The sequence below is a fragment of the Sciurus vulgaris genome (genome assembly GCF_902686455.1).
Source record: "Sciurus vulgaris genome assembly, chromosome: 19".
Lineage (NCBI taxonomy): Eukaryota > Metazoa > Chordata > Mammalia > Rodentia > Sciuridae > Sciurus > Sciurus vulgaris.
In genome coordinates, this window is record NC_136480.1 from 29,363,763 (window position 1) to 29,387,231 (window position 23,469).

Sequence of the window (23,469 nt, forward strand, 5' to 3'; positions counted from 1 at the left end):
TTACTATTTTAATACCTGGCCAGTCCGCTGGGGGTTACTTTACCCAGCTCCCTGTACCTGGGGGTTACTTTACCCAGCTTCCTGTATACTGCTTTAACCTTTCTTAACTTATTTTACTTAACTTGTTTTAGTTTTAACAGCTGTTTTACCTGGATATTACTTACCTCTTTTTGTGGCGGTGCGAGGGTTCCCAGATTTCGGCAACACTTATCTCGTCCAGCAAGTACAATGAAGACTTGGCTCCCAGATGAAGTTTTAAGGTCTTTATTTTTATAAGAGAGCTTCTGAGCCGAGTTCCTGGTTCTTCTTCCTCCACCGCCGCCATCATCTTCTTCTTCTTCTTCTCGCCGTGCAGCTCTCTCTCTTCTTCTCTCTCGCACAACTGTTGCTCTTCTCCACCATGAAAGGTATGCAGCTTTATGGGATGTAATAACCAATTACCTAACGGGTCAGGCTTTTGGCTTGTGGAGACTTAATGGTGGGTAATGAGGACATGTACGGATCACGAGCTAAGCACGGACATGGAGGAGATCATTCAGCCAATAGAAAGCACTTCCTTAAAGTTGTTTTTCTTTGCAGTTGGGCTTCTCAGTGCCATCTTTGGGTGAGGCCAGCTACCACTGCAGGCCCTACAGGGCAGTGGCCTCCAACAACCTCAAGGTCAAAGGCATACCCATTCTAATCTCCCTACATTTTTAGTAAAAAAGCAGTTAAAAAATCCTATTTCCAAGTGCATTAAAATTCTAAAATAGAGTTCAGAAATGATAACTGAAAAATATCAAAGAAAATACATGACTCAGAAATCATGGCTCTTTATATTCTGTTCTTCAATGTGTGCATCTTAGTACTGAATGAAACAATAAAACAAAACATCAACCCCAAATTGATTTATAATTTTACACAATTAAATGTATATTATTTACATGAAATTTTGTTTCAATGCATAACAAGTTGCCATTTTCACATATGTACTAAAATGTATCATTTGACAAATTTAATTTTCTTGCCTTTTTAACATGTTTCCATTACTCTTCTCAGTTATCATAACTGTCAATGACTGCTCTGAAAATTCTTTTAATTTCAAATTTTAAGTACCTTTTATGAAGTATAGGCCAGGTAGACCTGCAAAAAAATCAGGAAGAATATTAATTGGATGTATGACATAATGTCCTCAAAAATAAACAAATATTACCACTCTCAAAAGGTTATTTTGGATATATGCATTAAGATGAGATACTCTTGGAGTGATATATATATATATATATATATATATATTTGAAATGATCAGAAAGGATTCTTGACGCTACTTGCTATTATAGCAAACTGTGCAAACTGCACAAACTGCTTAAAATATTTCAATTCCAATTCATCAATTAACTCTTTTTTTAGTGTTCTACCTCACAAATATTCAAAAACTTCTCTTGGACCAGTGGCATTGGCATCACTAGAGAGCTTGCTACATAGTGAGAAACCCAGATCCCATTCAGGACTTCTGACTCCATCTATGTATTAATGATGCATATCCAATCCATGTTTGTGCTTTATTACAATTTAGAAAGCAATCTTCTAACTCAGTATAAATTTTCCATCTGAGAAATATGTGTACTATATTTTTTAAATATAAACGTAGCCCCCAAATGTGAATTTTGATGTCATCTTCATTTTACATTTTATTTTGCCAAAATGTAGCACATAGAATTTCTTTGGACTTCCATCATACTCTTTTCTCAGAGTTCTCTGATACATTAGACAAGCACACCTTGTTAAAAAGTATCTTATTGAATCACTGAGATTCCACAACTACATGAGAGCCAGGTCTCCTACCTCTCATTGGGTCAAATGAAAAACTGTGTCAATGATCAAATGGTCAATAAGCCATTTATACACTTATTTTTATTTCAGGAACCATTGACATTCAGGGATGTGGACATTGATTTCTCTCAAGAGGAATGGGAATGCCTGGACCCTGCTCAGCAGAATTTATACAGAGATGTGATGTTGGAGAACTACAGAAACCTGCTTTATCTGGGTGAGTGAGCTTCCCTTCAGAATTCTTAATTCACTACCAAAATTGAAAGTCCTTCCTTTGAAAAATAGCTCTTGGTAGTTTCTGCTGTGCATGAATGAGTTTCATATACATACTCATCAAAATACATTAGGAAATTGTCAATATAGACAAGAAAATATTTATTGCATATCTATTTATGTTTGACCTCATTCTTTCTTGATATGATACACACCACTCACTTCATATTTGTCATGGTAATTCAACAGGATAAAATACTGTGACCTACCTCTTGAAGTCCAATGTATTTCCTTATTTTTGGTTTGTTCACCTTACTGTTGGTAGTTGGAAGTAGTGCTGAAGATTTGCAGATTGCCCTCATCCATGCATATGGAAGGACATCATTTTACTTTCACCTGTTGGCCCTATTGAATGATATAATGAACACAAGTGTGTAACTATGTCTTTATTTATTTTAATTAAAAATCATAAATTTACATAGGGCAATGTTGCTTGATTCATTCTGTTATTTTTTCCCTTCCCCCCACCCTTCCCACCCCTCTTTTCCCTCTATAAAATCCTTCCTTCCTCCATTCTTACCACCCTCCTTATCCGTAACCCTAAACCTAACCCTAACCCTAATGCTAACCCCTCCTACCCCCCCTTATATGTCCTCATCCGCTTATCAGCGAGATGAATCGTCCATTAGTTCTTTTTTTGCATATTTCTGATTTTTATTTATTTTTTTAATCTTATTGTAAACAAATGGGATACATATTGTTTCTCTGTTTGTACATGGCATAAAGGCATACCATTTGTGTAATCATAAATTTACATAGAGTAATGTTTGATTCATTCTGTTATTGTTTCCCTTCCCTCCACTCCCCCACCCCCCACCCCTCTTTTCCTTCTATACAGAGCTTCCTTCCTCCATACTTGCCCCCCTCCCTAACCCTAACTCTAAACCTAACACTAACCCTTCCCTACCCCCATTATGTGTCATCATCTACTTATTAGCGATATCATTCTTCCTTTGGCTTTTTGAGATTGGCTTATCTCACTTAGCATGATATTTTCCAATTTCATCCATTTGCCTGCAAATGCCATAATTTTATCATTCTTTGTGGCTGAGTAATATTCCATTGTATATATATACCACAGCTTCTTTATCCACTCATCAATTGAAGGGCATCAAGGTTGGTTCCACAGTCTGGCTATTGTGAATTGAGCTGCTATGAACATTGATGTGGCTGTATCTCTGTAGTATGCTGATTTTAAGTCCTTTGGGTATAGGCCAAGGAGTGGGATAGCTGGGTCAAATGGAGGGTCCATTTCAAGTTTTCTAAGGAATCTCCACACTGCTTTCCAGAGTGGCTGCACTAATTTGCAGCCCCACCAGCAATGTATGAGTGTACCTTTCTCCCCACATCCTCGCCAACAACTGTTGTTGCTCGTATTCTTGATAATCGCCATTATAATTGGGGTGAGATGGAATCTTAGGGTGGTTTTGATTTGCATTTCTCTTATTACTAGAGATGTTGAGCATTTTTCCATATGTTTGTTGATTGCTTGTAGATCTTCTGTGAAGTATCTATTCATTTCCTTAGCCCATTTGTCGACTGGATTATTTGAATTCTTGGAGTAGAGTTTTTGAGTTCTTTATAGATTCTGGAGATTAGTGCTCTATTTAAAGTATGATTGGCAAAGATATTCTCTCACTCTGTAGGCTATTTCTTCGCATTGCTGATAGTTTCCTTTGCTGAGAGAAAGCTTTTTAGTTTGAATCTATCCCAGTTATTGATTCTTGCTTTAATTTCTTGTGCTATGGGAGTCCTGTTAAGGAAGTCTGGTCCTAAGCCGACATGTTGAAGATCTGGACCTACATTTTCTTCTATAATCTGCAGAGTCTCTGGACTGCTTCCGAGGTCCTTAATCCATTTTGAGTTTAGTTTCGTGCATGGTGAGAGATATGGGTTTCGTTTCATTCTGTTGCATATGGATTTCCAATTCTCCCAGCACCATTTGTTGAAGAGGCTATCTTTTCTCCATTGCATATTTTGGCCCCTTTGTCTAGTATGAGAAAATTGAATTTATTTGGGTTTGTGTCCATGTCCTCTATTCTGTACCATTGATCTACCTTTCTATTTTGGTACCAATACCATGCTGTTTTTGTTACTATTGTTTTGTAGTAGAGTTGAAGATTTGGTATTGCAATACCCCCTGTTTCACTCTTCCTGTTAAGGATTGTTTTAGCTATTCTATATTTCTTATTCTTCCAGATGAATTTCATAATTGCTTGCTCTATTTCTGTAAGGTACATCATTGGGATTTTAATTGGAATTGCATTGAATTTGTATAGCACTTTAGGTAGTATGGCCATTTTGACAATATTAATTCTTCCTATCCAAGAACATGGAAGATCTTTCCATCTTCTAATGTGTTCTTTAATTTCTTTCTTTAGTGTTGTATAGTTCTCATTGTAGAGGTCTTTCACCTCTTTTGTGAGATTGATTCCCAAGTATTTTATTTTTTTCGATGCTATTGTGAATGGGGTAGTTTTCCTAATTTCTCTTTCTGAAGATTCATCACTTATGATAAAAATGCATTGGATTTATGAGCATTGATCTTGTAACCTGCTACTTTACTGAGTTCACTTATGAGTTCTAAGAGTTTTCTGGTGGAATTTCCAGGATCCTCTAAATATATAATCATGTCATCAACAAACAGGAATAGTTTGAGTTCTTCTTTTCCAATTGGTATCCCTTTAATTTCTTTGGTTTGTCTAATTGCTCTGGCTAGAGTCTCAAGAACGATGTTGAACAGATGTGGTGAAAGAGGGCATCCATGACTTGTTCCAGTTTTTAGGGGGAATGCTTTCAGTTTTTCACCATTTAGAATGATATTAGCCATGGGCTTAGCATAGATGGCCTTTACAATGTTAAGGAATGTTCCCACTATCCCTATTTTTTCTAGTGTTTTGAGCATGAAGGGGTGCTGTATTTTATCAAATGCTTTTTCTGCATCTATTGAAATAATCATGTGATTCTTGACTCTAAGTCTATTGATATGGTGAATTACATTTATTGATTTCTGGATGTTGAACCAACCTTGCATCCCTGGGATGAAACCCACTTGATCATGGTGCACTATCTTTTTAATATGTTTTGTATGCGATTTGCTAAAATTTTGTTGAGAATTTTTGTGTCGATGTTCATTAAGGATATTGGTCTGAAACTTCCTTTCCTTGATGAGTCTTTGTCTGGTTCAGGTATCAGTGTGATATTGGCTTCATAGAATGAGTTTGGGAGGGTTCCCTCCTCTTCTATTTTATGGAATACTTTGAGAAATATTGGAATGAGCTCTTCTTTAAAGGTTTTGTAGAACTGGGCTGAGAACCCATCTGGTCCTGGACTGTCCTTTGTTGGTAGGCTTTTGATGACTTCTTCTATTTCAGTACTTGAAACTGGTCTATTTAAATTGTGTATGTCTTCCTCGTTCAGTTTAGGCAATTCATATGTCTCTAGAAACCTGTTGATGTCTTCCAGGTTTTCTGTTTTGTTGGAGTATAGATTTTCAAAATAGCTTCTAATTATGTTTTGTATTTCAGGCCTGTCTGTTGTGATATTTCCTTTTTCATTCCGAATTTTAGTGATTTCGGTTTTCTCTTGTCTTCTCTTTGTTAGTGTGGCTAAAGGTTTATCAATTTTGTTTATTTTTTTGAAGAACCAGCTATTTATTTTGTCAATTTTTTGTATTGTTTCTTTTGTTTCAATTTCATTGATTTCAGCTCTGAGTTTAACTATTTCCTGTGTTCTACTACTTTTGGTGCTGGTCTGTTCTTCTTTTTCTAGGGCTTTGAGCTGTAGTGTTAGGTCGTTTATTTGTTGAGTTTTACTTCTTTTATTAAATGCGTTCCATGAAATAAATTTCCCTCTAAGTACTGCTTTCATAGTGTCCCAGAGGTTTTGATATGATGTTTCTTTGTTCTCATTTACCTCTAAGAATTTTTTTAATTTCCTTCCTATAATCTTCTGTTATCCATTCATCATATAATACCATATTGTTCAATCTCCAGATGTTGGAATAATTTCTGTGTTTTACTCTTTCATTTATTTCTAACTTCAATCCATTATGATCTGACAGAATACATGGTAGTGTCTCTATCTTCTTGTATTTGCTAACATTAGCTTTGTGGCATAATATATGGTCTATTTTAGAGAAGGATCCATGTGCTGCTAAGAAGAAAGTGTATTCACTCTTGGTTGGATGATATATTCTATAAATGTCCATTAAGTCTAAATTATTGATTGTGTTATTGAGATCTATGGTTTCTTTGTTCAATTTTTGTCTGGAAGATCTGTCCAGTGGTGAGAGAAGCATGTTAAAATCACCTACTATTATTGTGTTATGGTCCATTTGGTTTCTGAAATTGAGAAGGATTTGTTTGACATACATGGATGAGCCACTGTTTGGGGCATAGATGTTTATGATTGTTATATCTTGCTGATTTATTCTTCCCTTAAGCAGTATGAAATGACCTTCTTTATCCCTTCTGACTAACTTTGGCTTGAAGTCCCCATTATCTGAAATGAGGATGGATACTCCAGCTTTTTTGCTGAGTCCATGTGCATGGTATGTTTTTCCCCATCCTTTCATCTTTAGTCTATGGGTATCTTTTTCTATGAGGTGAGTCTCTTGCAGGCAACATGTTGTTGGATCTTTCTTTTTAATCCAGTCTCCCAGTCTATGTCTCTTGATTGATGAATTCAGGCCATTAACATTCAGGGTTATTATAGAGATATGATTTGGTTTCCCGGTCATTTGGTTCATTTTTAAAATTTTATTTATTTATTTGTTTGACACAACTTGGCTCCTCCTTTATTTGACAATTCCTTTAGGATAATTCCTCCCTTTCCTGATTTGCTTCTTTGTTTTTCATCTCTTTCTCATGGAATATTTTGCTGAGAACGTTCTGTAATGCTGGCTTTCTTTTTGTAAATTCTTTTAGCTTTTGTTTATCATGGAAGGATTTTATTTCATCGTCAAATTTGAAGGTAAGTTTTGCTGGGTATAAGATTCTTGGTTGGCATCCATTTTCTTTCAGGGCTTGAAAAATTTTGTTCCAGGCCCTTCTAGCTTTTAGGGTCTGGATTGAAAAGTCTGCTGATATCCATATTGGTTTACCCCTGAATGTAATTTGGTTCTTTTCTCTCACAACCTTTAAAATTCTGTCTTTATTTTGTATGTTAGGCATTTTCATTATAATGTGCCTTGGTGTGGGTCTGTTGTAATTTTGTGTATTTGGAGTCCTATAAGCCTCTTGAACTTGATTTTCCATTTCATTCTTCAGATTTGGGAAATTTTCTGATATTATTTCATTGAATAGATTGTTCATTCCTTTGGTTTGTTTCTCGAAGCCTTCCTCAATCCCAATAATTGTTAAATTTGGCCTTTTCATGATATCCCATAGTTCTTGTAGATTCTGTTCATGATTTCTTACCATCTTCTCTGTTTGTTCAACTTTGTTTTCAAGGTTAAATATTTTGTCTTCAATGTCTAACGTTCTGTTTTCCAGGCGTTCTATCCTATGGGATATGCTTTCTATGGAGTTCTTAATTTGGTTTATTGTTTCCTTCATGTCAAGGATTTCTGTTTGTTTTTTTTTAAATATCTCTAACTCTTTATTGAAATGATCTTTTGCTTCCTGTATTTGCTCTTTTAACTGTCGATTGGTGCGATCATTCAATGACTGCAGTTGCTCTTTCAATTCATCGTTTGCTTCCCTGATCATTTTAATTATGTACAATCTGAACTCCTTTTCTGTCATTTCTTCTGCCATGCTGTCATTGGGTTTTTTTGATGTAACATCTAGATTTGTTTGCAGCATTTTCTTTCCTTGTTTTCTCATATTGTTCTCATATTGTGTTATGGTCCATTTGGTTTCTGAAATTGAGAAGGATTTGTTTGACATACATGGATGAGCCACTGTTTGGGGCATAGATGTTTATGATTGTTATATCTTGCTGATTTATTCTTCCCTTAAGCAGTATGAAATGACCTTCTTTATCCCTTCTGACTAACTTTGGCTTGAAGTCCCCATTATCTGAAATGAGGATGGATACTCCAGCTTTTTTGCTGAGTCCATGTGCATGGTATGTTTTTCCCCATCCTTTCATCTTTAGTCTATGGGTATCTTTTTCTATGAGGTGAGTCTCTTGCAGGCAACATGTTGTTGGATCTTTCTTTTTAATCCAGTCTCCCAGTCTATGTCTCTTGATTGATGAATTCAGGCCATTAACATTCAGGGTTATTATAGAGATATGATTTGGTTTCCCGGTCATTTGGTTCATTTTTAAAATTTTATTTATTTATTTGTTTGACACAACTTGGCTCCTCCTTTATTTGACAATTCCTTTAGGATAATTCCTCCCTTTCCTGATTTGCTTCTTTGTTTTTCATCTCTTTCTCATGGAATATTTTGCTGAGAACGTTCTGTAATGCTGGCTTTCTTTTTGTAAATTCTTTTAGCTTTTGTTTATCATGGAAGGATTTTATTTCATCGTCAAATTTGAAGGTAAGTTTTGCTGGGTATAAGATTCTTGGTTGGCATCCATTTTCTTTCAGGGCTTGAAAAATTTTGTTCCAGGCCCTTCTAGCTTTTAGGGTCTGGATTGAAAAGTCTGCTGATATCCATATTGGTTTACCCCTGAATGTAATTTGGTTCTTTTCTCTCACAACCTTTAAAATTCTGTCTTTATTTTGTATGTTAGGCATTTTCATTATAATGTGCCTTGGTGTGGGTCTGTTGTAATTTTGTGTATTTGGAGTCCTATAAGCCTCTTGAACTTGATTTTCCATTTCATTCTTCAGATTTGGGAAATTTTCTGATATTATTTCATTGAATAGATTGTTCATTCCTTTGGTTTGTTTCTCGAAGCCTTTCAAGAAACTCACTGCATGCCTCCACCTCCACCAACCACCCGTAGCCCTGGGCAATCAATCACTCTGAGTCGAAGTGACCCTCCCTGTTCCTCCTCCTCCTCCAGGTTACCCCCCAGGTGTTCAGGAGCGGTCACTCTGAGTGGCTCTGAATCCACGAGATCTGCTGCACTCATCCTCTGGGCAACCGCCCGGAGCTCTGGTGCAGCCACTGGAGACCATGCGACCCACTGAGCTTCTCCAGGCATCCCCCCTGTGTTCAGGAGTGGTCGATTTAAGTCCAAAAAACTCACCACTCACTTTCTCCTCTGAGCAGCCGCCTGGAGCTCCAATGCAGTCACTGCAAGTCCAAATGCCCTGCCGCACTCCTCCTCCTCCTCCTCCTACTCCTCCGGGCAGGCCCCGGTGTTCAGAAGTGGTCTGAGTCCAAACAGCTCGCCACGCAGCCCCTTCTCTGGCAACCACCTGTAGCTCTGGTGCAGTCACTCCAAATCCCAGCAGCCTTGCTCCTCCTCCTCCTCCTCCTCCGACTCAGGGCAGGCCCAGGTATTCAGATGTGGTTGCTCTCAGTCCAAACAGCTCACCACACAGCTTCTCCTCTGGCAAGTGCTTGTAGCTCTGGTGTAGTCACTCCAATACCAAGCGGCCACTCTCATCCTCCTCCTCATCAGGGCAGGCCCCGGTGTCCTGAGTCCTCACAGCTCTCCTCTCCTCGCCGCTCCTCCCCTAGGCAGCCTCCGGAGCCCACGTGGTGGCTTCAAGTCCCAGCACTGTGCTGAGCAGCCTCCTCTACGACACTCCCAGTTGTCCAAGTTCCCATACGTTAGTTTTTTTGAGATTGGCTTATCTCACTTAGCATGTATCCCCCAATTTCATCCATTTGCCTGCAAATGCCATACTTTTATCATTCTTCATGGCGGAGTAATAGTCCATTGTATATATATGCCACAGTTTCTTTATCCATTCATCAACTGAAGTGCATCTAGGTTGGTTCCATAGTCTGACTATAGTGAATTGAGCAGCAATGTACATTGATGAGACTGTATCTCTGTAGTATGCTGATTTTACGTCCTTTGATTATAAGCCAAGGCGTGGGATAGCTGGGTCAAATGGTATTTCCGTTCCAAGCTTTCTGAGCAATTTCCATACTGCTTTCCAGAGTGGCTGCACTAATTTACAACCCCACCAGCAATGTATGAGTGTACCTTTTTCCACTCATCCTTGCCAACACCTATTGTTTCTTATGTTCTTGATAATCGCCATTCTAATTGGGGTGAGATGAAATCTTAGGGTAGTTTTGATTTGCATTTCTCTTATTACTAGAGATGTTGGACTTTTTTTTTTGTATATCTGTTGATTGCTTGTACATCTTCTTCTGTGAAATGTCTGTTCATTTCCTTAGCCCATTTGTTGATTGGATTATTTGAATTCTTGGTGTAGAGTTTTTTGAATTCTTCATAGATTTGGAATATTAGCACTCTATCTGACATATGAGTGACAAAGATATTCTCCCACTCTGTAGGCTCTCTCTTCACATTACTGAGAGTTTCCTTTGCTGAGAGAAAGCTTTTTAGTAGTTTGAATCTATCCCAATTTTTGAGTCTTGCTTTGATTTCTTGTGCTATGGGAGTCCTGTTAATGAAGACTGCAACTAAGCCAACAAGTTGAAGGTTTGGACGTACTTTTTTCTCTGTAAGATGCTGGGTCTCTGGTCTGATTCTGAGGTCCTTGATCCATTTTGAGTAGAGTTTTGTGCAGGGTTAGAGATAGGGGTTTAATTTCATATGTTGCATATGGTTTTCCAGTTTTCCCAGCACCATTTGTTGAAGAGGTTATCTTTTCTCCATTGCATATTTTTGGCATCTTTGTATAGTATGAGAAAAGTGAATTTATTTGGGTTTGTGTCCGTGTCCTCTATTCTATACCATTGATCTACCTTTCTATTTTGGTACCAATACCATGCCATTTTTGTTACTATTTCTTTGTATTCGAGTTGAAGATCGGGTATTGCAATACCCGCTGCTTTGCACTTTCTACTGAGGATTGCTTTAGCTATTCTGCGATTCTTATTCTTCCAGATGAATTTCATAATTGCTTGCTCTATTTCTGTAAGGTACATCATTGGGATTTTAATTGGAATTGCATTGAATCTATATAGCACTTTAGGTAGTATGGCCATTTTGACAATATTAATTCTGCCTATCCATGAACACGGAAGATCTTTCCATCTTCTAAGGTTTTCTTTAATTTCTTTCTTCAGTGTTCTGTAGTTCTCATTGTAGAGGTCTTTCACCTCTTTTGTGAGATTGATTCCCAAGTATTTTATTTTATTTTTGATGCTATTGTGAATGGGGTAGTTTTCCTAATTTCTCTTTCTGACGATTCATCACTTATGTATAAAAATGCATTGGATTTATGAGCATTGATCTTGTAACCTGCTACTTTACTGAATTCAGTTGTGAGTTCTAAAAGTTTTCTGGTGGAATTTCCAGGTTCCTCTAAATATATAATCATGTCTTCAGCGAACAGGGATAGTTTGAGTTCCTCTTTTCCAATTTATATCCCTTTAATTTCTTTGGTTTGTCTAATTGCTCTGGCTTGAGTCTCAAGAACAATGTTGAATAGAAGTGGTGAAAGAGGGCATCCCTGCCTTGTTCCAGTTTTTAGGGGGAATGCTTTCACTTTTTCACCATTTCGAATGATATTGGCCATGGGCTTAGTGTAGATGGCCTTCACAATGTTAACGAATGATCCCACTACCCCAATTTTTTCTAGTGTTTTGAGCATGAAGGAATGCTGTATTTTTCGAATGCTTTTTGTGCCTCTATTGAAATAATCATATGATTCTTAACTTTTAGTCTGTTGATATGGTGAATGACATTTATTCATTTCTGGATGTTGAACCAACCTCGCATCCCTGGGATAAAACCCACTTGTTCGTGGTGCACTATCTTTTTAATATATTTTTGTATGCTCTTTGCTAAAATTTTGTTGAGAATTTTTGGGTCGATGTTCATTAAGGATATTGATCTGAAATTTTCTTTTCTCAATGTGTCTCTGTCTGGTTGAGGTATCAGGGTGATATTGGTTTCATAGAATGAACTTGGGAGGTTTCCCTCCTCTTCTATTTTATGGAATACTTTGAGAAGTATTGGAATGAGCTCTTCTTTAAAGGCTTTGTAGAACTTGGCTGAGAACCCATCTGGTCCCGGACTTTTCTTTGTTGGTAGGCGTTTGATGACCTCTTCTATTTCATTGCATGAAATTGATTGATTTAAGTTGTGTATGTCCTCCTCGTTCAGTTTAGGTTATTCATATTTCTCTAGAAACTTTTTGATGTCTTTGTGGTTTTCTGTTTTGTTAGAGTATAAATTTTCAAAATAGCTTCTAATTATGTTTTGTATTTCACTCGTGTTGTTTTGATATTTCCTTGTTCATTCCAAATTTTAGTAATTTGAGTTTTTTCCCTCTTTCTCTTTGTTAGTGGGGCGAAGGGTTTATCAATTTTGTTTATTTTTTCAAAGAACCAACTATTTATTTTGTTAATTTTTCTGATTGTTTCTTTTGTTTCAATTTTGTTGCTTTCAGCTCTGATTTTAACTATTTCCTGTGTTCTACTGCTTTTGGTGTTGGTCTGCTCTTCTTTTTCTGGGTCTTTGAGCTGCAGTGTTAAGTCATTTATTTGTTGATTTCTACTTCTTTTGTTGAATGTGCCCCATGAAATAAATCTTCCTCTAAGTACTGCTTTCATAATGTCCCCGAGATTTTGATATGATGTGTCTTTGTTCTCATTTACTTCTAAGAATTTCTTAATTTCCCTCCTGATGTCTTGTGTTGTACATTCATTGTAAAATAGTGTATTATTTTATCTCCAAGTATTGGAGAAGTTTCTGTTTTTTATTCTGTCATTTATTTCTAATTTCAGTCCATTATGATCTGATAGAGTACACGGTAGTATCTCTATCTTTTGTTTTTGCTAACAGTAGCTTTGTGGCATAAAACTTGGTCTATTTTAGAGAAGAAACCATGTGCTGCTGAGAAGAAAGTGTATTCACTCTTTGTTGGATGGTGTATTCTATATAACTTGGTTAAGTCTAAATTGTTGTTTGTGTTATTGAGATCTATGGTTTCTTTATTCAATTTTTGTTTGGATGATCTATCCAGTGGTGAGAGAGGTGTGTTAAAATCACCTAGTATTATTGTGTTGTGGTCTCTTTGATTTCTGGAATTGACAAGGATTTGTTTGACATACATGGATGAGCCAATGTTTGGGGCATAGATATTTATGATTGTTATGTCTTGCTGGTATATGCTTCCCTTAAGCAGTATGTAATGCCCTTCGTTATCCCTTCTGACTAGTTTTTTCTTGAAGTACACATTATCTGAAATGAGGATGGATACTCCAGCTTTTTTGCTGTGTCTGTGTTCATGGTATGTTTTTTCCCATCCTTTCACCTTTAGTCTATGGGTATCTCTTTCTATGAGATGGTTCTCTTGCAGGCAGCATATTGTTGGATTTTTCTTTTTAATCCAATCTGCCAGTCTATGTCTTTTGATTGATGAGTTCAGGCCATTAACATTCACGGTTATTATTTTGATATGATTTGTATTCCTAGTCATTGGACTCATTTTTGTTCTTTGACATTATTTGGTTTCTCCTTTATTTGGCTATTCCTTTAGGCTAGTTTCCCCCGTTGCTGATTTACATCATTATTTTTCATCTCTTCCTCATGGAATATTTTGCTGAGAATGTTCTGTAATGCTGGCTTTCTTTTTGTCAATTCCTTTAGCTTTTGTGTATCATGGAAGGATCTTATCTCATCATCAAATCTGAAAGTAAGTTTTGCTGGGTATAAAATTCTTGGTTGGCATCCATTTTCTTTCAGGGCTTGGTAAATGTTGTTCCAGGCCTTTCTAGCTTTTAGGGCCTGGATTGAAAAATCTGCTGATACTCTTATTGGTTTCCCCCTGAATGTAACCTGATTCTTTTCTCTCGCGGCCTTTAAAATTCTGTCTTTATTTTGAATGTTAGGTATTTTCATAATAATGTGCCTTCGTGTAGGTCTGTTGTAATTTTGCATATTTGGGTCCTATAAGCCTCTTGTACTTGGTTTTCCATTTCATCCATGAGATTTGGGAAATTTCTGATATTATTTCATTGAATAGATTGTTCATTCCTTACGTTTGTTTCTCTAAGCCTTCCTCAATCCCAATAATTCTTAAATTTGGCCTCTTCATGATATCCCATAATTCTTGTAGATTCTGTTCATGAAATCTTACCATCTTTTCTGTTTGGTCAAACTTGTTTTCATGATTAAATATTTTGTCTTCAATATCTGAGGTTCTGTATTCCAGGTGATCTATCCTCTTGGTTATGCTTTCTATGGCGTTTTTAACTTGGTTTATTGTTTCCTTCATTTCAAGGATTTCCGTTTGGTTTTTTTTTCAGTATCTCTAACTCTTTATTGAAATGCTCTTTTGCTTCCATTATTTGCTCTTTTAACTGTTGATTAGTGCGTTCATTTAATGCCTGCATTTGTCCTTTCATCTCCTCGTTTGTTTCCCTGATTGTTTTAATTATGTACATTCTGAATTCCCTTTCGGACATTTCTTCTGCTGTGCTGTCTTTGGGTTTTATTGATATAGTATCTAGGTTTGTTTTGGACATTTTCTTCCCTTGTTTTCTCATATTGGTCAGATGTCAATGGGACTCTGTGATATTGTCGATTTCCTCTATTGGCTTATAGTGACCCTGTTGATTTCCAGTGTATCACCTACCAGCCTTCAGTAGCCAGATGTCTTGGATTAATTTGATAATGCAGTGCTTCTAAAGAACGCTGCCCCTAGCCTGCTACTGGTCCCAGGGAGAGAGACCTGGAGAGGTCTCTTGTTGCACAGCCCTGGTTCCAGAGGCTGGTTATAGGTCGGAGACTCCATTGGCTTGGGAATTGTGGCTGGCTCTTGTAGACAGGCTCTCACTGGGCGATTTGCCCTGAGAAGCTAGCCTAGAGAGGCGCTTCCTGCCGGAGGGGGCCTGGGCTGCTTTGGGAAGTCCCTGGCGCCCTGTGTTGGTCACTGAAGCAACCTGCGGGTGGGCTGGAGCTGGCAGCGGGGCAGGCCAGAGCTGGCTGGGGCAGACCGGAGCTGGCCGCGCTGCTTCTGTGCAGAAGGGCTCTCACTGGGGGGCCTGTTCCGAGAGGCTGAAGGATCTGTCCCTGTGGGCGGAGCCCACCGTCAGTCTGCACAGAGCTGCCTGGGGAAGACGCTATCTGCCCTGTCCCACTCTAATAAGCTACTCGAATCCGGGCCTGCCACCCAGCTGAGCCTCGCTGGTTCCTCACCCTGTGGTTCTATTTTAGTCCGAGACTCTCAATGCCTCCCCTTCTTGAATCCTGGGTCCTGGTGTGACTGTAGATGCAGTCACCCTCTAGTCCACCATCTTGGATCGCCCTGTGGAAAAAGCCTGCAGCTGGAGGGGTACAATGCTGCCTGGAGAGGTCTCTGGCTGCCCAGCCCTGGTCCCCGAAGCTGCTTGCGTGTTGAATATGTCCGCTAGCTTGGGGCTTGTGGTTTGCTCTGCATCGAGAGGCTCTCACTGAGTTATTTATCTTTTATAATTTAAATTTTTTATCTGTCAAAGAAAGCAGCTCCCACTTCACCTTAACCCCATACCTTGGCAACCAATGTGCTATCTCTTTTTACATGTTTTCCTTTCTCTCTCTCTCTCTCTCTCTCTCTCTCTCTTTCTTTCTTTCTTTCTCTCTCTCACTCTCTCTTTCTTTCTTTCTTTCTTTTTTTTTCTTTCTTTCTCTCTCCCTTCCTTCCTTCCTTCCTTCCTTCCTTCCTTCCTTCCTTCCTTCCATCCTTTCTCCCTTCCTCCATGACTTTTTTTTTTTTTTTTGGTGGTGGAGATTATACCCAGTGGTACTTAATAACTAAGCCACATTCCCAGCACTTTATTTTTTGTTTAGTGACAAAGTTTTCTGAGTTGCTTAGGGCCTCACTAACTTGCTGAGGCTGGCCTTGAACTTGTGATCCTCCCACCCCAGCCTCCCAAACTACTGGAATTCCAGGCACGTGCAACTGCTCCCAGCTCCATTAGTGGTTTCAATTAGGTTACTTACCTTTATATAGTTCTAGGGATTATTTATGTATTTTAGCATTGAGTTCTTCTTAGGTTATACTCAAGTGATTTCTCCCATTATGTTAATTAAATATTTTCTCTGTTCACACTTTGCTTTGCTGTACAGAAGCTTTTGGTTTAATGCAATTTCACTTGTCCATTTTTACTTCTGTCCCCTGTCCTTTTAGTGTCATACTGAAGAATCTATTGCCTAACACAATTTTGTGAAGATTTTCATCCGTTTTATTTTTATATTTTACTCATGAATTTTACTCACCTGCTTATGGAGCACAGCATATTTTGAGACATTTAGCAGAGTGTATAAGTCAAATAAGAGTAATGATTATATTTATGACCCACGAAGGATAGTAAGAGATTGGTAATCAGTTCCAGTATTTTCTCTAAGAATTTTCTTGATTCAAGTGTCACATTTACATTTGCATTCCCATTTGTGATGATATTTGGGTATGGGGTAAGATAATGTTCTGATTTCTTCCTTCCCCTTGTTGGTATGCAGTGTGCTCAGCATCATCTGATAAAGACACTCTCCTTTATCTGTTGGGTATTACTGGCCCTATTGTCAAAGATGAGCTGACAGCAGGTGTCTGGGCTCATCCTAATTCTCTGCTGTGCATTGGTCTGTAGGTTTGCTCTTATCTCAGAACCACAGTGTTTTAATTTCTACCATTTTGTAATACATTTTAAAAATTGAAAGTGTGATGCATTCAGCTTTTCTCTGTCTCGAGATTGCTCTGGGTGCTCAGAGTCTGTCTCAGTACATTTGTGGTGCTATACTAGCAAAACACAGATAAAATAATGTATATAGTACACAGTTGTATTTTTGTCAGAATTATGGGAACTAGAAATTCCAAGATGAAGGTGCCACCATCCAGTTGTCAAGTAAAAGTTAATGTTCGCAAGGATGTGGGTGGAAGGAACGTGGAGGAAAAGGTAGACTCATACATTGTTCATGTTCTGCAAATTGGGGCAACCACACTGGAATTTAAAATGGAGATTTCTCAGAACATTTAATGGAACCGTCAGTTGACCTGGTTATCCCATGTGTTGGTGCATACCCAAGGATTACATTCAGCAGACTACAGTAATGCAACCACATCAATATATATAGCAGCTCAATTCACAATAGCTAACTTATGAAGATAACAGATGAATAGAGAAAGAAAAGGTAATATATATATTATATATATGTAATATATATATATATATATATATATATATATGTAATGGAATATTACTCAGCCATAAGAAAGAATTGTTTGAATTATTCTGGTAAATGAATGGAGCTGGAGAATATCATGCTTAGTGAATAAGCAAGTTTCTAAAAACCAAAGACAAAATGTTCTTTCTGATATGTGGATACTAACACATAAGAAGCAATGGATTAGACAAAGAGACATGAAGAGAAAAGGGGGGTGGGAATAGAAAAGGCAGTCAAATGAATTGAATAGAAATTCCCTGTGTTCATATGTGAATATACATATTACCTGTGTGAATCCACATCATATTCAACGACAAGAATGGGATCCTAATTAGAACAATTTATAGTCCATATATGTATAATATATCAAAATACATTCTACTGACATGTGTGTCTGAGAAGTACAAATAAAATAAATAACACCAAAATGTTCCACCATTTGGTGAGGGCCTCCTAGCTGCAACAGGAGGCACACCCACTATGAGAAATGCATCTTGCCTCTGCAGTGGCTTCTTCCTTATTTGATCTCTTCTTTCTAGTCCTTCAGCCTGTTGCACATTACTGCCCATATTCAGCCTCTATCTCCCCCCTTATTCTGCTGCTCCACATGCCAGTCATCTCTGGAAGTACTGTCATAGTAGAACCCAGAAATCTCTCAATCCTAGGGATTTGCTTGGCATCTATCAATCAACCTGGTGATGCAGATCAAACTTGACATACTCATATCAAATAGAGGTTTTACAGAGAAAACATACCTTCATGTATTCATGTCATCCAGAAAGCAGGTATGGCATACTATGCATTAACACATCTACATTGGCTCATGTCAAGGGAACTTAGGCATCACAAAATAATCACAAATATACTGTCCTCCCCAACACATATTTCAAGAAATTAATAAAATTTTTTTCAGTGCTGTTGAAGACCAAAATGTTGACTGGGGTGTAGTCATTGACCAACAACATGTGGGCACAATGATGATTTGATTCACTTTTCTACATAATTCTTAAGAAGTACAAAATGTTGTCCACAAAGTACATGACCACAAAGAAAGCCATGAGCAGCAGAATGAGGCTGGTGGTCTACTTCTAGGGCTGCTTTTGGAGACAGACTGGTGCTATGAAGGTGCGGGGACTGCCTCTTATGCCTGCACAAGAGGGTCACCATGAATCCTCTTGAAAGGACCTTGAATTCTAGGAAGAAAAACATGCTGGTTTCAAACCCCAATACCCCTCCATCAAAGGAAATAAAGTTATTGGAGCAAAAAACTACCACCTTGTATGGGTAAGGTGTTCTCAAAGCCCAACAGTAATAAAAACAATCAATACAGAAAATGGCAAAAAAAAAAAAAAAAAAAAAAAAAAAACTTCAGGGGAATTGGGTCAAAGAAAATATTATCAAAGGAAGTTGTTCAATGTCCTTAGTCATAGGAATTTTGAAATAAGATGGTAGGTGTATGGTGAAACCAAGAAACTGGAACATCCAAAACCCAGTACAACACTTACCAAAGATAAAATGTCAACACAAAGTAGCTTGGATGAATCCTTAGAAACTCACCCTAAAAATCCTTAAGCTTACATAGTGCCTGAGTCCCCTCAAGCAACAATTGTGAGGTTACCAGGTCACACCCACAGAACAGTCTGCCACACCTGCTTTGAAGGTGTGGCAGGGTTTGGGAAAGGTAGAGGTGACAAAAGGGAGACAGGCATAGCCCTCAACACCAGACACCATACTGACTATGTTGCTATCAGCACCTGATGAGGTCCCGCAAAGGGTGTCAAGACAAGATCACTCAGGAAGAATGGGGGAAGGGAACGTGTGTCTTCCCCATTATGATGTAATGTGCATCTGAATTTTCTAAATATAAAACATTTAGTTCTTTTAATGTGTGTCAGGCTTTGGGGCAAAGCAAGACAACCCTGCTCACAGAATGAAAAATAATGAATTATTAAGAGATGAACAGTCCAACATATGTCCTGGCTCAGAGGCAAACTTAAAAAGAGGCTAAGCAACTTATTAAGACCCAGTCTCAAAATAAAAAAATAAAAACCGATGAGGTTGTGGCTCAGTAGTTAATTGCTGCTGAGTTCAATCTCTGTCCCCCTCTCCCAAAATTAATGTGGGCTTAATGCATTAAAACATCTTAAAAGAAAATTGTATTTTGGAATCATTAGAATCATGACATGTGAAAAAATTTATTTTAGAGAATTTTTTTCTCAGCTGTTCATAAAGAACCTTTTAAATATCCTTTTTTTTTTTTTTTTTTTTTTTTTTTTTTTTTTGCGGTGCTGGGGATTGAACCCAGGGCCTTGTGCTTGTGAGGCAAGCACTTACCAACTGAGCTATCTCCCCAGCCCAAAAACACCTTTTAAATATTCTTTATGTATGCATTTTGTGGGTTACATTATGGTAATTCAGTATATGTATATAAGTTGTAGTAAGTAATCAGATCACAGTAATAAGTATTTCCATCTCTTCAACTGTCAATTACATGTATGTGTTGGGAATTTCACTTTGAAACATATTTTATGTTGTTTTGATGAAGAGTCACCCCACTGTATCTAGGAAGTACAGGAGGTGATTCTTCCACTGTATGTGCCCTTCTCTGAACCCTCTCCATCTATCCTCTTTCTGCTCTTCTCATTCTCTGGTGTGACCACTATTCCATTCTGTTCTAGTAGATTTACTTATTATTTTCCACAAATGTATGAGAATATGTGGTTTTTCCTTCTGTATCTGGTATATTTCTCTTAAAATAATGAATGCCATTGGGCATTTTTTATTATGTTAAGGTGCGTATAACACAGTTTACCATTTTGATTCTTCTAAGAGTAGAAATCAGAGGTAGAAAGCACATTCATCCTATTGTGAAAACAAGCACCATCCATCTCCAGTGCTTCTTCTTCTTCCCAAAGTATCCCTCTGCATCTATCAAATCAGAACTCCTCACTGACCCCCCTCCTCAGCCCTGGTAACTGCCATTCTGTTTCTGTCTCTATGTTTCTACACTCAGGTCCACCTTCTACATTAGAGTCGTACACTGTTGGTTCCTTTTTAAAAAAAATCATTTTAGTCATAGATGTACACAATACCTTTATTCATTTTTATGTGGTGCAGAGAATGGAACATAGTGCCTACCACATGCCAGGCAAGAACTCTACCACTGAGCCACAACCCCAGTCACAACATGGTTCTTTTGTGACTTACAGTTTTCTGCAATGATGACTTCAAAGTTTGACAATTACTCTTTCAGGCATTTATTTTTCTGTTCCACAGTAAATAATATTCCATGGTATGCCCAGACCACATTCAGTGCATACACTTATATGATCTGAATGTGGACTATCGTTATGCATGCTATTGTGAGCCCTGGTGTCCCTATGATAACTTGAATTCCTGCAGTAAGTTCTTTTTAGCAGATCAGTAAAAGAAATATTGATAGATCAGGTGGTAATTCATGACTTTAAATATTGACTTAATTAGCTGGGCAACATAATGCTCATTGGAGCCCTTATAAAAAATGTTGCACACTCATTATGTTTATAAGTGGTTAATCCAGGCCACGAAAGTGAGATGCACTTTATAAGAATCACTTGCTGCCATCAAACAGATATGTTGAACCCTTGTGTTATCTCAAAATGTACATGATTGATATTTGAATGACAATATGTTATTCACGTCTCAAAGTGATTTTACAAAACATGCATATCTCCTCTTAGTTCAGAAAGTATACATTCTATTCCAAGATTTATTGTTCAGAAGCCAGTGTATCAGCACATTCAGAGAACTTATCCATCACTCAGTAAACATGGGCTATCTTCCCCAAAAAGGATTTTAAAAATTTAAGAATTTGTTTTTCAGTACAGATTAGCAGTAAAGCACTGGTTGTGGAATAGTCATTGGACACCATGATCTGGATTGAAAGACAAACAGGGTCATTATTCCACATAGGTCTTGAGGAGGAGAAGAAGCAGTCCAAACAGTACATGATGATGAAGAAACTCATGAGCATCAGGATGGACTGGGTGGCCCTCTGTACAGGGGATGCTTTTAGAGAAAGATTGGTGCTGTGAAGTTGCTGGATGTGCTCTTATGCCCACACAAGAGAGTCACCATGTACCCACTTGAGAGGGCCATGAGCCCTATCAGAAAGACATCCTGTATTACACCCAATATGGAAAACAAATGCCTGAGAAAGTAATTCATTGGTAAAATTTCACAGGATTTAGCAATAAATACAGCACCATGTGAAGTCACATTGAGGATGGTGGCAGAAGAGAATAAGAATTGATCACTCAAGGACACATAGAACACCCACAGGAACACAAGGGGAGCACAGGATCTGATGTGGGGATTGATGTTTGAACTTTGCCAAACAAAGCTTCTGGGGCTGAGGGTGATGGCCTGAAGGATACTCAGCAGTCAGGTGGCACAAATGGAGAAGCCCCTCAAAAACCTGTGCAAGTAGATGATTGATTTACATTCGATGTCATTCCCCAAATCCTGAGAACCATTAATATTTGTTGCAGTGTACCCCATAATTATCAGCATCCCTATGTGGATTAGGGCCAAGAGACCAATGATGAGGTCAGTGGGCTTGAGCTTGTGCTGGAGAAGGAATGTGAAGATGTGGAAGAGAAGAAGGATGGTGTTGACTGAGATCCCAATGCCCACTTCAGAGAAAAGTGCATTTCTTAAGCCAGTAAAATCATACAGTGGTTTGGTCATTTTCATCTTTTGGGCAAAGAATCACATAGTATATATCTTTGAAGAAAATGAAGAAAAAGTCTTTATTTCAAACAGTACCACCATTATCAATCTCAGCTTATACTCTTACTCTCATGTGGATTCACCTCAACATCCCCTTTTCCCCCTTCAGTACTCAAGTCTCTCTGGCACCTTCCAGGTGCCATTCCTCTATTATTGCCAATCATGTCTGGATAATATAAAGATTGTTGGGCTCCCACCGTGTATCAGTATTTGTATACGTTTAGAATTACCATGTATTATTGAAAGTAGTTCTTGATTATACTATCATTTTGAGGTGTTCTTGGTAGTGTCTTACTTGATTTCATCTTTTTTCATGATTAGTCCCCAGGTATATATTGAAAATTACAACTTTTTGCTGAATTCAACTGGAAAGATTGCATAATAGTGGATAATTCCAACTTGAGAAATTCATCTTAATGAAGTGTGTTTACACATAGGTATGTTATTTGAGTCCTGTTTTTGTTCTGGTTTATTATCAGACATATTTTTTTAATATCTCAACTGAGCCAGCATTAAGAAGTACACACTGTGAGGCACATTGTTTGAATTTGCATCTGTGATCTTCCACTGAGTTCAAATGTGACCTTGAGCAGTCTAAGATTCTAAACTCTGATCATCTCAACTATAAAATATGGGGAGTCATATTACCTGTATTCTGGAATTATGTGTGAAAGAAGATGAAGTACCAATTATAAAATCGTTCTAAAATATGACGTTTAGAAATACTGGCCATTGTGTTTTAATTATGCACTTCATGCATGTGATTTGGAAGATTTAATTCTGTTTATAATAATGACTCCATGTGTTGCCTCAAAAAATTCCCCAAATGTTTGAACATTATAGAAATATCTGTAGAAATTCTATGGAAGTATTTTAGGACTATGTTTGAATCACCAGTGTAGCTATGAGTCTTACATACCTGTTATTATCATCACCAGAATACCTATCCTAAGTGAGTCGATCCAGTTACCAAATATTAATAGGAATATATTCTAATGTTTTCTATTAGGTCATGTGGAAGTAAGGTGGTAATTAAAATCATGGTTCAAGTAGATTCAGAGTCTTTCAATTATATGGTTTTCATTAAAGTAAAAGCATTTGACTGAAGTTTGAATGAACCTTCAAAAGATTTCCAATTTTCTTCTCCATGATGTAAGCAATTCTGTAGTTCAGAGACCCAAGCATAAACGTGATAAAGAAAGTTTAATATTTATCTACTGATGGAATGTTTACTAGCTATGTCATGGATGCACTGTAATTTAAGTGTCTGAAAGAGTAGGTATATATTTTAAATCATTTACCTCTATACAATGAAAAATACCCGATATCAGAAAATCATGCTTGTAAGGCCAAATCATTTGATGATTCTTTAGAACTTTTTGATCTACAAGGAAAGATGCTAAGAGAAGCCAG

General features: G+C 37.7%; 1 protein-coding gene across 1 annotated transcript in view; it reads left to right on the top strand.

The window, feature by feature from the left end:
- The first annotated feature begins 1,898 nt into the window (after nt 1-1,898).
- Nucleotides 1,899-23,469, top strand: part of LOC306650410 (zinc finger protein 680-like) — a 492,831-nt gene continuing 471,260 nt past the window's right edge. The window contains exon 1 of the mRNA XM_079122453.1: nt 1,899-2,029. Within this exon, the coding sequence (XP_078978579.1) occupies nt 1,950-2,029 (80 nt within the window). The 5' untranslated portion in view covers nt 1,899-1,949. The remainder of the gene's footprint in view (nt 2,030-23,469) is intronic.